Below are 15,008 nucleotides of genomic sequence, written 5' to 3'. Positions count from 1 at the left end.
GGAGGTATTTGTAATGAGGTGGATGGAGTTAGAGTCTGTCATACAGAGTGAAGTAAGTCAGAAAGAGAAAAACAAATACAGTATGCTAACACATATATATGGAATCTAAGGGGAAAAAAAAAAAAAAAAAGGCCATGAAGAACCTAGTGGCAAGACGGGAATAAAGACACAGACCTACTAGAGAATGAACTTGAGGATATGGGGAGGGGGAAGGGTGAGATGTGACAGGGTGAGAGAGTGTCATGGACATATATACACTACCAAATGTAAAATAGATAGTGGGAAGCAGCCGCATAGCACAGGGAGATCAGCTCGATGCTTTGTGACCACCTAGAGGGGTGGGATGGGGAGGGTGGGAGGGAGGGAGATGCAAGAGGGAAGAGATATGGGAACATATGTATATGTATAACTGATTCACTTTGTTATAAAGCAGAAACTAACACACCATTGTAAAGCAATTATACTTCAATAAAGATGTTTAAAAAAAAAAAAAGAAAATATAGTGAGGATCAATCTTATAATGAAGAAAACCTACATCCTCTATGGTGATTAAGAATAAAACATGATATGAAAATTAGCATTTTTTTCCTAAACTAATACATTTCTCTTTCCCATCTGACTTTTCTGGTTTAATAGATAGAGGTTAGCAATCTACATTTCCCTTTTATTGAGCCTGACAAAGCATTTATGAAATTGAGTATGACGAAGATTATGGCAAAAATAAAAACAAAATGTTAAACGTATATCTCACATAATTGAAAAATTACCCCCTTCACTTGGTGATCAAAATTTTTATATATGTCAAGTCCTTATAACATAGCAGAAAATGGCCTTGATATCATCTATCATCTTAGTTTTTTACCCAAATAATGACTAAAGATGAAATCAGATCAATGCTGCACTAGTGAGAATCAGGCTGAAACGACCAGAACCAGAGCATGATCCAGCTATTTTCGGTTAGCTATAGACAGCTGTGATTGACAATGCTGATTTTTAATACACAAATGGCAAATTTCTCTTCTCAGTCTACAAGTTTCTGAATTGAAAACTCTGACGATTCATTGAAACAATACAGTTTTGATTTATCATATTTGTTTTACTAAGGTAAGACAAATGTCTGAGATACATTCTTAAGTTCTATTTGAGCTTTTATGTAGTGATAAATCTTCCCATCATTGTCCCTAATTTAAGCTTCCTAAATGTCAATTGACCCTCAAAACTATTATCATATTTTATAGATGGATGGATCAAGTGAGCACAAGGTAGCACCAGAAAGCTACCAGTATTTAACCAGGACTTGAACCTGGTTTTGTTGATTACAACCTTGGGCTCTGTCTTTATCAACATATCAGAGATTTCTTGATTGACGCAAAGCTTGCATACAAACAATGATGAGACTTCCGGACCTAAAAATGTTTTTGTTTTTAGAGAAACGTTACTCTCCATCATGTGTCAAAGATTTAGTTAGGGAAAGATAAAACATTATGGTTTTCAGTTATATTGTGTGTTGTCTTTTCTTAGAAAACCACTTCAATTTCCCCCCAGTAGATGACAATGGCAAATCAGTTTTTATTCACTATCCCTTTTATCCTTGGACACTGCCTTATTGGATGCTGGGAATCCTAACTATAAATTACACCCTATTACTCTTGCTGTGGTTCACCATACTTCTGCCTCACTAGTATTTACTGTTTCTTAAATTCCTAAACTCGTGGTAGTAGGTCCTTTGAATGCCCTCTTCCCTCTGCCTGGTGCTATAAGTATCCACATGATTGCATGATTGGCACCTTTTATTCACACAAGTCTCAGCTCAAATGTTATTTCTCAGAGGCACCTACTCTGAGCCCCAATTTAAAGCTCCACCCCTTTCTTCCTCTATCAAAATTATATCACCTAGTTTTTCTATATTCATAACAGTTAGGAGTATTTGAGATTATCCTTATTTATTGTTTATTCCTCACCTCCCGTCCTGCTCATTGTTGTTTGCTAAGAGTCTAGAACAGTACCTAGCACATGGTAGGCTCTCTAACAAATATGTTTAAAGGATAAAGAATTGAATCAGTCTCTTTAACATCCAAATATAATATATCCCACAAAAATATTTTTAAGAATAACATTTGTCATTATCAGCCCCATCTCTGGGAATTTAATCATAGCAGAATTTGTGTTACTGTGATGTATAAACAACCTCACTGTCTATTTTCTATGATGTAATGTATTTTTAATATAAATACTGATTTGAGATAAATCTGGTATTTTAATCTTTCCACTAAACTTTTAAACACAATATTTATTTAATCATTTCAGGTCGCCTACTGACTAGCTCAATTTCAAACACGTAACCTATCTATTCATAAGTCAGAACATTTAGTATTCTCCACTTAGATGATCAGTTTTCTAAGAAAACCCCATTCCTTTATTATAGTATAAGTTTGATTCCTCCACTCAGAATTTTATAAATTAGACATTCCATATCAGATGTATTCTACAACATTTTTATTGAGAAAAGTAATATATTGTACTTCGAGTAAAAGTAAAAATTACTTTTAAGTCATATGAATTTAGACAAATAGCAGTATTGACTAAAGTTATTACCAATTACCAGATTTTTTAAGCTAAAAAAGATGGAGATCTCCAGAAATGAAGAACTTAATCTAAGTTTCCTAAGAATTAGCTCATAATAATTTTAATAGAATATGAATTTCAGAGAAATACTGTGCTATAAAATCTGTATGATTCGTCCGAGTTCAGAAGGGTATTAATAAATGTCCCTAGGCAGCAACTTCCACTTGGCTTAGGACGTCAAGGGCGAATACTAGCCAGGGAATGAAAAATAGTGCCGCTGTGCTCAGAACGCTCAGCTGCTAGGAGAAGAAATCTCTGCACCACGGACAGAGTGCACGGGAAGCATCCAGACAGACTCTAGGAGTGTCACCCAGGACCTGATTAAATAACATTGCTGTGGCCTGAAATTCAGGGTCCTGGATCTTTGGCCTTCCCATGCAATTCAGTTCAATACTTCATTATACCTCGTCAAGGGATCTCTGGTGGATTTGCAGTTTTCTTCATCTTTTATGTGAATATTTCAGATGAATGCTGTATCATCTAGTTCTGCCCCTCCCTTTAGCAGACTAGTGAGAAACAAGAGTTTTATTTAGGTCAGAGTAATTTAACTGACCCACAGCAGAAAGTTCCTGAAGAGCTCAGCATCTTAGCTCGAATGCTGATTTAAAAAGAGAGATGGAGTTGGGAACACATTTTTTTTTTTTTTTTTTTTCCTCTCTGAGCTGGGACAAGCCTTCAAGGCAGCCTGAAGTTGTAGGCTGCAAAGGATTATATTCCAGATCACTCTTTAATTTTCGTGAGAATAAGTAGGATTAAGACCTGATTTCATGTCTGTTGGCTCTGAAGAAGTGCAGAGTTAGAAAACAACCTCACAAAACTCCATAGCCAGTCCGAAAGATCAGGTGCTAGATTCCTTTTTTTCAGCAGTGTGCTTTCTGCTAAGCCACTGAGGAGAAGCTTTCTTGTCAATGAAAGAATATTGTACTTAACATCACATCAGAGTCCTTTAATTCTGATCTCATCATTTAGCATACATGGACAACCACTTCCCCTGTCTGCATCTTGGTGCTGTTATCTTGAAGTGTTCACTAGGATTCTTCAGAGGATTAAGTGAGAGAAGAGCCTGGGAGGTCTGAGTGTCATATGGAGGCACGTTCTTTGGCTTTTCTGTCAGCTTTGTTAGCTAAGCACAAGGTCCCTACTAGCTATTGGGGGAGCTCAATGTTTGTGCTCCGGACAAGGATCACACCAAGGAGAAATCTGACTCAGCAGTTGTCTTTTCTTTGGGAATTGTCACCATTAGTCCCTCAAGAAGAATATACTTGTCAACAGCTCTGGCTGGCTCCCCACTTGCTCCAAAGGCTAGATCTTTGAGCTAATAATAACTTTTCAGTGTGTTTGCCATTTTTTCTTATATTGTAGGCAATCTAGGAATATTATGCAACTATTACAAATGATAATCATGATAATTTTTAATCGCATGGCAAAGTACTTATGATGACATAATTTTAAGTGAAAAAGAATGCAAATAAAATTGAATATATAGTGTTTTTCTATGATGATAAAATATAAATTGCTTGTGTGTATACACATACATATATATAATGTATGCATGCACACACATATATTAATAGTGAATAGAGGATAGAATTACTGATTTTTACCTTCTTTTTTACATATTCCTCTATTATCCAGGTAAAAATTTTCAACAATAATGTCTGTTTTGATAATAATTTGGAAGTGTCAAAGCCATTGGCTTTGAGATTATTACAATTTGGAATGATTTGGTATGAGGACTATTTGTTATATTACTGGTAGCCTTGTCACTCACTGCTTAAGTCTCTTCTCTTTCCCAGCCTCAACTGGGACCAATGCATGGATGTAATTTCTGCCATCCAAGGGTACCACAGTTAGCCATAAAAAGGAGAAGCATTTTATGTCTTTTCCCCCAGATGCTGTTCTATGACAACTTGCTTTTTACCATTAATGCTTGCTTGCTGTAAATGTGTACTTACTCATTGTATTAATCAGGTAGGTTGGGCTGCCATACCAAAATACCATGGACTGAGTGGCTTAAACAGTAGAAATTTATTTCTCAGAGTTCTGGAGTCTGGGAAGTTCAAGATCAAGGTGCCAACTGATTCAATTCCTTAGGAGGGGAGGGCTCCCCTCTTGGCTTTCAGTCAGCAGCCTTCTTGCTATGTCCTCACATGGAGGAGAGAGAGCACTCTGGTGTCTCTTCCTCTTCTTAGAAGGGCACCACCCTTGTGACTTTATTTAAGTGTATTACTTCTTAACATGTCCTGTCTCCAAACACACTGGGAACTAGGGCTTCATAGTGAACATGAATTTGGGGGCGGGGGGGGGCATAATTCAACACACTGTTAAATAATTCACTTAAACTGAGCTAAAGTATTCAACTGTACATAAGCACTCAAACTGAAGATGAACTGTTAACTCCTCAAATTATCCCACTCAGAAGAGAGTTACCTATATTCAAGCCCTGCTAGTCTTTCAATTATGCTGTACTCTCCCAATAAACTTATTTTGAAAAGGAAACAACTTAATATGATATTTTGGATATGTCAGTATTTATCTGATAGAATTATAAGCAGGCAAATATTTTTTAAATTATTTAATCATTATTCTTGCATGGTGGGGAATGACCTCACAACTGAAAAGGCTGGATATCAGAATAAAAATCAATTTAAAATTTAAAAGTTGTCAAGATCATGAATGTATCCGTACATGATAAAGGGGAAAAAAGACCAAAATTTAGGTGAACTGGCATTTGTAGCGTGATATAAAATTTTCACTGACAAAATTACATATGATTCCGAAACTGTTTTATGGCAAATATATTAGATATAAGTAAAAATGTCTTTAGGAAAACTGTATTGGGTAACTAAAAAGTAGCTTCATTGATGAGAAATCACTTATTGATGGTGTGTCTGAGAGTTTGAATAAGATTGTTCATGAAATGAACATGAGAAAGATTACTTCCAAATTAACATATTATTTTATACACAATGTACTTTTATGTATGTATAAGGAAATTATGATATTAAATATTATTATTAAGTATTTGAAATTTTTCTTCACATCTGTACAATTTATTTATTCAAATTGGCTGAAAGCTTTTTTTCTCAATCATCTCACTCAAAATAGAGGATTGCCTTATAATCCTAGGCACCTTGTATTTGGACATAAACTGCCTTTACCAGACACTTAATCCACAAAGATTGTAGTGTGTGAACTACACAAAAAATAGTATTTAACACTAACTCTGTGGATATTATTTTGAAACGCTGGAGAGAGATGCTCATCTAATTGATAGTTTTCTTCATTCACTTAGCACAATTGCAATTATCTTCTAAATGTTCAAGAGTTATTCCCTTACTTCAAGGTTATTCCCATTACCTTGAAGGCCTGGGGCTGTACATGTTTCCTTCACTTCATTCCAGCAGATTGCCTGGCATATATATTTCTTAAAGGAAGGAAAGAGGTTGGAAAAGTTAGCAAGAAGCAGCAGAATCACTAAGCACCTAATAATCTTCCACTAGGAGTCTGAATTCATAAAGAGTGGGAGAATGAGTTTCACTTTCCCCAAGGATCTATGCTATTGTGGTGTTGAAAGACAGAATGCTACTGCAGAAGAATGTCTACAAACTCTAAATCTCCATCCTCCTCTCTCCCCAAACCTGCCTCCTTGCATTTCTGAACCAAGTGCTGACACTCCTCGTATATGAGCTACTCCTTTGGGTTACATCACAGATCTCCAGAAGAATCTAAGTAAAATATACATACATTATCTGTGGAAGTTAATTAGCTAAGCCATTTACGCCAAAGCTCACTCACATGGACAGCTATGATGTCTGTGAGGGGATAAAACATAGAACAGGTAAATTCTGCTGTGAGTTTGGGGCCAGAAAATATTTGGAATACAGGCAATCACTACCTCAAGGTGGGGCTTGGGAGACAAAAGTTGGGCTCAAACACCGAAAGGCAATATGGACACTGGGAATTTGTCTGCTAAAAGAGGAAGTAAAAGTGAGAGAAACAAAAACTTTGTTTAGTTAAGTTCTTCTAGAGTACAGCCCTGCCTATGCTGAACATTTTAAAGGAATTAGTTATATATGTTCTCTCACAAACTGTTTTATGTGTTTTGAGTAATTTTAGTCAGGAAGATTTCTGTTCTTTACTTAATATCTGTCTCTTGTGTTGATTCCCTAAACTGTTATTGAGTATCTACTACTACTACTACATACCAGCGACTTTGCTAATAGAAGATTTTAAAAAAAATTGACCAATATAGCATTTATGCGCTAAAAGATCTTTCAGACTACTAAGAGAGAAATGTAAACAAATAATAACCACACAAATGATTGACTTCTTTGACAGAAGCACATGGAGAGTATGTGGAAGCCATTGAAGGGAACATCTAATTTAGCTAGAGAGTTCCCAGAGAAGATTTGTTTGCACACTGAAGAAAAACTGGGATTTCCCCAGACAGGGGAAAAGCAAGAGATAAGCAAGAAGCATGGGGACCAGGGAGCATTTGAAGACCAGAGAGTGGTTCCCTGTGACTGGAGCACAGCTGAGTCTAGGGAGGTGGGCAGGCAGAAAAAACTAAGGCTAGAAACGTGCTTAGGGATGAGTTTGTGGGCGTAAGGAGTTTGAAGATTAAAGAAAGTTGTCTGTAGTGTAAAGAAAGAATAGACAGAAGATGGGAGAGAAATCATGGAAGTAAAATCAGGTGGGAGTTTATTTCAATATGCCCAGTCAGCGATAGTCTTGGGGGTTAGAAGAAAAAGACCAGCTGAGAAAAACATTAAGTAAGTAGGTTTTTTAGGCTTTAGAGATCAATCAGATATGGTAATCTTATCGTAGCCTCCTCTTATCATTTTGGAAGAGGTAATGTGCATTGAAGGTAAAATTGTAATACAAGTCAAAGAGGCTGTCTTTTTAAATTCAATATTTTTCAAGAAATCTGCATATTTTCCACACTCTGATGATACTATATTTTGAAAGCCCTGCGAAAGCATCAAATTTCATGAATGCTGATTAAAAGAATGTAGAGAACAAATTACTAAAGCATAAATATACAGACCATTTTTCAACTTATTGCCCACTCACCACTGTCTTCTACTTCACCACATTCCAAAATAATTGTCTGTATTCCCCATTCTCCCACTTGGTGAACGACTGAATCACGGTGTTCAAATCGAAGGACTTCCACACTTTGAATAATAATAATTGACCTCAAGCATGGTCTCTTAGGATTTAACATTCATTGTATTCTTCTCTCTGAAGTGTTTTTATATGAGTAACTGTAGCTTCATTGGCCCTTATATCACAGTGTTCGTTTTAAGAGCAAACCAGTACCCTGAGATAACTGTGAGCCTCTTTTTGAAAGATGATTTGTTTCCTGCAATTTGAATTTAGGGCAACAGATTTTGTCAAAGGCAAACAAGCACATTTTTCTCTTTTAAAAACCCAAGTTTTGAACATCTGTGAAAGGTCTCAACTCAATTTGACACTCCGTCACGTCCTAGAAAAACCCCAACTCACAGTCATGTTTATTTCTTCTCTACTTTTTCTCCAACTTCCACTACATTCTAAAATTATTTCCTGACTAAATTAATAAAAACAAATTAAAAGATGGCAGAGAGCACAGGCATAGAAGCTTATTTTTTTTGAGAGGGCTACATTTAGCTAGAAGCATATTCTGTTGCTTCTAGTTTGAATCTTTATTTACACAACAATTAATCAGCTATAGTATGTCTTTTATCTGAGTAAATGATCAACAACCCTTTCTAAATATGTTAAGGAGTTCATTTCCATCTGAATTCTCCTGACAAATACCAAAATAGATAACCTTAATAAGGCACTAATGAGACCATTATAAGTAGTTTTGTCTGTATTTAAAGCACAGATTTAAGATCTTCATTAATGATTAACTACTGGAAAACTTTGTCCAATCCCTTGAGTTATTTTTAAATCTTCATACACTATAATTACATATACTCAATCATAAAACTTTCCTTGGTGCTGAACACAATTGAACTTTGAATAAGAACAAGTATGTTACAAATCTTGGCTGTTTAAAAGGTTAATCTTTAAGTAGATTAATGACGTAGTGATCTTTACTCATTTCAAGCTTTTTTTGACTGTGGAAAAGATACTTTACTTACAAGCTATCGCTCTGACCAGACTTACAGGGATAATTTCTCTAGAATATTTAACAACAAACACCTCGAACTTTCTGATTATAAGGTGTCTCTGAGATCAGATAAATTGCATGTGGTCTATCACTGGTCTTTATTTTCGGTTGTAGTAAAATAAACAAAGTGCACTTTTTCTCATCAGTTTTGAAGGAGTGACAATTAGTTTTTAAATTATATTTGAGCTAAAATCAATGTGCAAGACTTTAACCCTAAAGTTACCTGACAAAATAAGGGCATTTTACATGTGGTACCACAAAATTAAAAAAACAGAAATACTTGATATTCCCGTTCATTAAATATAAAATAGTTATTTCGAAAAATAACTCGTAGGTGACTATATTTTAAATTCATAATGTACAATTTCAGAATTAAAGTCAGTTTCAAGGCAAACTAGCTAGTAGTTTCCAGCAAAGAGGTGAATTTAAAAAATGTAATTTTCCAACATAATCAAGCCTTTCAAAACATGGTTTGCCATGGGCCCAACAGGGCTAAGGCTAAAACTCAATATTTTCTGATCCCTGAAATCTTTGCAAAAAAAGGAATGCAGAAAATCAACACAGAAGTTTAAAAACTATACTAACATACTAATGGGGCAACATTGATATTCATCTATAAACTATTCCCTCTCACAAGATATCATTTTTTAATACGGTGAAATTACCTCCATAGTGACTGCAAAATGGCAGTTAAAGCTTTAAAGTGTAAATCTTTACTTTTGAGTGTTTACCCGGCAGGGCTTTAAGAAGTGTTGGAGAGGACTAAGGAAGGTAGTAAGCTATTTATAAATTGGAAGGTCTTTTGCATTTGTCTAGGAATATATATTGTCAATATGTGATTAAATTACCATACCAGTTTTCCTGGAGGATTTCTGTGTTTATTGCTTTTTTTGGTGAAACATTTATCCAGCTCTCTCACTCTTGTCCTCTTTCTTGTATGAATTCACATACATTAAAATGCAGGTGTCTTATTTGTCTGATATATGTCATTTGCATTATTTGGAATCCTGCAGCCCCCCAATTTCTTGGAGTCCGTACAGGTCAGGAACAAAATTATTTAGTAATAAGATTCTAAGGATAAGATGATGTCTAATGAAACATACATATAACAAAAACTTCACAAGCAATCTTTTCAATTTTCCTGTTGAATTTTAGGAGTAAAGTTGGAGAAAATGTCTATTTTGAAGGAAGCACAGACTAAATTATTGTCATCATAGCCTGTGAATTATTACTGGATGCCCATTTTGCTCACAGGAGACTTTATACACCATAAAGTTAAGGCAATCTTTATTTTAGAAGCTTATACTTTAAAGAATAAAATGAAGTAAAATAAACTTTACTTTAAAATAAGCAAAATAAACATTAGCTCAGATACATACATCTAAGTGCAAGTAATTTGGAACTATATGAACAAAGTACAGATACTCATTAACAATGATCATAATAATAATAACTAAATGTCCAATGAGCATTTACTAAGGATTGCTATGCTAGAAGCCCCATGGGGACAAGGAGTGATCAGTGTTAGTGACCACTGTATCCAGTATGTGGGACTAGCATCAATTACATGCTAGGCAAGTCCTTCTCTCCTGAAGTTCACAGTCTAAGGAGGACAGACAAGAAATTAGAAGTAGAATACCACAGAACCGTGACAGAGAGGTGCACGGTATGCATGGGCTCAGGGGGAGGGCCTTCGAAAGTGTTTGGGGGCATATAAGTAAAACAGTGGACTTTGTCTTGAAGAATACATGAAGGAGTGGCTCTTACGGTAGGAATGCCTCTATGTCTAAGGGAGCAGTATGTTTGTAGGTGCATCAGCAAGAGAGAGCTTGGCATCATGTAGATGTGTGAGTAGCTCAGCATGGTTGATCATGGCCCAGGGTAGCTGTAAGGAATGACAACAGATGAGGTTGACTTGGCTGGGACAAAATCATGCAGGGCCCTGGGATGCCACTGTAAGGCAACTTTTATCCTGGAATTCTATCCATTTTATAAATTCTGGTTAAAAATGATACCTCTCCCACAAACCTTCTCTGATCCTTCCAGAGAGAAGTGAGCTCTCTCTCCATGGAGCTCCTACAGAGCTTTCTTTGAGTTGATCTTTTGGCATTCACCACATTTTCTCTTGCAACAGGTGGTGGAGTGAAAAGAATAGGGAAGTAGGACTCAGAAGGCAAGAGGTCTACTCTCAATTGTGCCTTTGGACAAATTTGTTAACCTTATTAATTCTGGGTAACAATATTTATAAGCATTTACCACACAGGGTTATTGTGAGTATGTGAAAGTGCTCTAGAAATTCTGAAATGTTACTTGAGTTATCTGAGTATATATCATGTATTTCCTATAAGAATGTACACACCTCTAAAAGGGACAAGAATTAGACTCTAGGAGGGGTGGACAGTAGTTTGCCAATTATTTATAAGCCTAAAACCTTGAAGATTAATCTCAATCTTTACTTCTTCCAGGAAACCTTTGCTTTGTCCCTCTCCCTGACGCGTTACTTCCCCTCTTCTTGATTCACACACACGTGCACAGCTATTGCATGGTACTTGCCATACTATGCCTTCTAATCTTCCTCCTCTCAGCTTCCTTTGCTGGATCCTCCTACTCTTCCTGATCACAGAATGTTGAAACAGTCTTTGGATCTCTTCTTTTCTTTATCTGATCTGTATGCATTTCTAGTGTATCTCGTCAGGTCCCATGATTTTTAAATACCATACACTGTTTACAGTCCGAATGTTCTATTTATGTCTTAAGCTCTTCCTTTACCCTGAGCTTCATAATCAAATATCCAATCAGTGACTATACATCTTCACTTGCATTTTTAATAGACATTGTAAATCCAACACATCCAAAATGAACTACTGATCTTCTTCCCCACTCCCCTGCCATAAAGCTGTTCTTCTTCAGGGTTCTCCATCACTTTAAGTGGCACCATTATTCATTCAGATCCTTGACCCAAACTACTTGGAATCGTCTATAATTTCCCTTCCTCTCATTTCCAAAACCCAATCCCTCAGCCTGACTTACTTATAAAATATACCCTGAATGCAACATCCCCACCCTCCATCGCTTCCATTGCTACCTCACTAGTCTAAATCACCATCATCTTTGGCCTGGATTCCTGCATTAGCTGGCAAAATGATCTCCCTGCCTCCATTCTGTCTGCCACAGAATAGCTACTGTGACATTTGATTTAAAAATGGAAAGCAGGTCATATGCCTACCCTAAAAATTAGAATAAAATCCAAAATCCACAGAGGGCCCACATGACCTCTGGTTCCCCCTCTCATCGTATTGTCAAACACTCTCTTCCTTGCTCACCCTGCTTCACATCACATACCCTCACTGCTGTTCCCAAGCACCCCGCCATCGCAGGGCCTGTGTGCTGTGCTTGCCTCTGCAGGTGAACACATGGCTTGTGCCCACATTTAACTCAAGCCTTTTCTGACCACCATACTTTCTAAAACTGTGATTATATACTTCCCTTGCCCCTTCTCTGATCTTTTCTCTACAGAACTTATCACTATATTGCATTAGGTATCTATTTACCTATTTATTTATTCCCTCTCTTCTCTATTAGAATGTTAACCTTCGTGATAGCAAAAAAGCTTATCTACCTTGTGCAGTCCTATATTCCTGAGCAACTGAAAATAGCAAGACCGAATACTTATTGAATAAATATTCAATTAATACATGTTTAATAAAACAGGCATTATAAATATATTTGAATAACTGATTTCAAGTAATGGGCCAGTTTAGCATTTGGATGCAGTCTGATCAAGATCATGCTCAACTGTCTCTTAATCCACCAATCTTTTCTTCATAATTTAACTGAACATTCCTGGCTGATAGCTTACCTTCTAGGTTTCCTCTGTAAGGCACTTTCTTCAACATGTTTTCTTTTGGTGGTGCTGATCTATGTATTTAGTTTGCTATTGTTCAGTTCAATTTACGTAACTAACTCTGACTAATGTGCCATGTAAGTGTTTACTGTCATTCATCTCATGACTCAGCCTGTTCCAGGAAATGCAAAGATCAAAAAGAAAATTAATTTCTCTTTGATTGTGGCTTAATATTTTTCATCTTCAGAGATGTATTCCCCTCTGACTTGAATGACGTGTAATGTCAATGAAAGTCTGCCTACTCAGGGACTTCAAAGCCAAAAGTAGTGTGCCAGTCTATAACAGAGCAGTGTCCTTTGAGGTTCCAATTTTTAAAAGTTAACATTTACTACTTGACTGCCCCTTTACCACATTACAATTCAGGGCAGGACAACCAAAAACTCCAGAAGGTGAGTGGATAGGGAAAGAGATACACAATTGTTGTTGATAATATAACAACACATGACTAAGCTGCACTAGTTAAATGTTCCTCAATGTTCTTAACTCAATGCCCAGATTTAGAAAGTCACAGATCAGGACTCCAATTATGCTGAATTACCTGGTGGTATTACTAACCCCCAAGCCGACTTCCTGCCATTGCTCTCCTCTAAAACTGTGTAGAGGAAAATGAGGACAACCAAATCAGGCTAATTTGGTGTGCATAATTGGAAAGAAAGCATCATTTAAGAAAAAAAAAATAGCTTCCTGTCATTTGGCAATGACGCAAAAAGCTAGAGAAATCTAAAATCCTGAATTCTGTGCAGAGAATATTTTCCTCGCACAAGGAAATTTACTAGTTCCATATCAGTTTTAATTACGTGTGTATGTGTACACACGCACAGACAAAACAACACACATACACATACATATGCATTACACTCTTAATAAGACAATGGTATTTCACAGAAATTTTTCCATAGCTCTTGGTAGACATTGAACTTGAGCTTATGAATGGCAAGAATTTATATTTAAAATATAATGTGACATGCTGAATCTCTAAGTATCAAGGTTCTTACATTGAAATTTTTCAAAGGATTGTTTTTTAATTATCTAAAAATGTAACATATTTTTATGAAACATTGCAGATTCACCACACCTATACACTCCTTCCTGAAAACCCCACCTTAATGACAGAAAGTAAATATTAAAAGAAAAAAAGCACAGATTCATGGAGACAAAGAGAGTAAGGAAGGTATCTTCTATAGATGAAAAATTTTGGAACTTGGAAAGTGAATTGAGAAGTGGTAACTGATGTAGTAGAAACCTACGAACATGCATGGTGTGAAACTCCCAGAAAGGCTCAGGACTGTGGAACGCAGCAATGCGGTGGAATGAAGGGCCCACAAGGGACTAAAAATGGGAACACCATGTGAAGATTGATATGTAGAATCAGCAGGACCCCAGGTCCCCTCTCCCACCCTTTGCAGTCAGGTTTCTAGTAGTCCGCTGAAGACCAGAGATTTATTTTTATGGAGAAAGTGTACTAGAGATACACCAGATATCAAAACTAGTGGAAGGCTGTGATTGAGATGATAATGAAAAGTAGGGAAATGAAATCAAAGTCTGCATATTGAACACTGAGACCACCATTCACCCTCCTTTCCTTTTATATCAGAGGACATGTACTTCCATGATAGGAGACTTGAGTATTCTTTTCCTAAGAAACTATTTGTTCCTAGAGAAAAGACCCCATATGTATGAGCCCCAATAAAAAGGACAGCTTACTGTTCAATCATTCTACATTTAAACTCTATAACTGCTCAACTTCACTCACAAACTCAAAGCTTCCAGTCAGCTTTTTAGTGTCTCACACTCAAAAGTAAATCAAGAAAAAGAGCCCTGGATCCCCAGACATTTCAGAAAGTCTCCTACATGAACTAGAGAAACCAAAACAAATCATCAAAATAAATAAAAGAATGAATAATGAGGAGGAAATAGTAAGCATATAATAATTGAAGGAAAACTGAAAGAAAAAAAACAAACAGTTAATATCCTTAGAAAGAGTAAGATAAGGCATTGCATTCAAAAGATCAGCATGCAATAAAAAAGAAACTATTGGGGGCTTCCCTGGTGGCGCAGTGGTTGAGAATCTGCCTGCCAATGCAGGGGACACGGGTTCGAGCCCTGGTCTGGGAAGATCCCACATGCCGCCGAGCAGCTAGGCCCGTGAGCCACAATTGCTGAGCCTGCGCGTCTGGAGCCTGTGCTCCGCAACAAGAGAGGCCGCGATAGTGAGAGGCCTGCGCACCGCGATGAAGAGTGGCCCCCACTTGCCGCAACTAGAGAAAGCCCTCGCACAGAAACGAAGACCCAACACAGCCAAAAATAAATAAATAA

The 15,008-nt window shown here is 36.7% G+C and overlaps 1 protein-coding gene across 3 annotated transcripts in view; it reads right to left on the bottom strand.

Moving 5' to 3' along the window:
- DPYD (dihydropyrimidine dehydrogenase) overlaps positions 1 to 15,008 on the bottom strand; it is an 815,942-nt gene that overhangs the window by 188,760 nt on the left and 612,174 nt on the right. The window contains exon 19 of one of the 3 annotated variants that reach the window (XM_082383235.1): positions 409 to 6,052. The exons of the other annotated variants lie outside the window; for them this stretch is intronic. Within the exon in view, the coding sequence (XP_082239361.1) occupies positions 6,021 to 6,052 (32 nt within the window). The 3' untranslated portion in view covers positions 409 to 6,020. Of the gene's footprint in view, positions 1 to 408; positions 6,053 to 15,008 lie in introns of those variants that run through there. 3 annotated transcript variants of the gene reach the window in all.

This window comes from Balaenoptera borealis (genome assembly GCF_965194805.1).
Source record: "Balaenoptera borealis genome assembly, chromosome: 1".
Lineage (NCBI taxonomy): Eukaryota > Metazoa > Chordata > Mammalia > Artiodactyla > Balaenopteridae > Balaenoptera > Balaenoptera borealis.
This window is presented reverse-complemented; position numbering and strand designations above follow the sequence as displayed.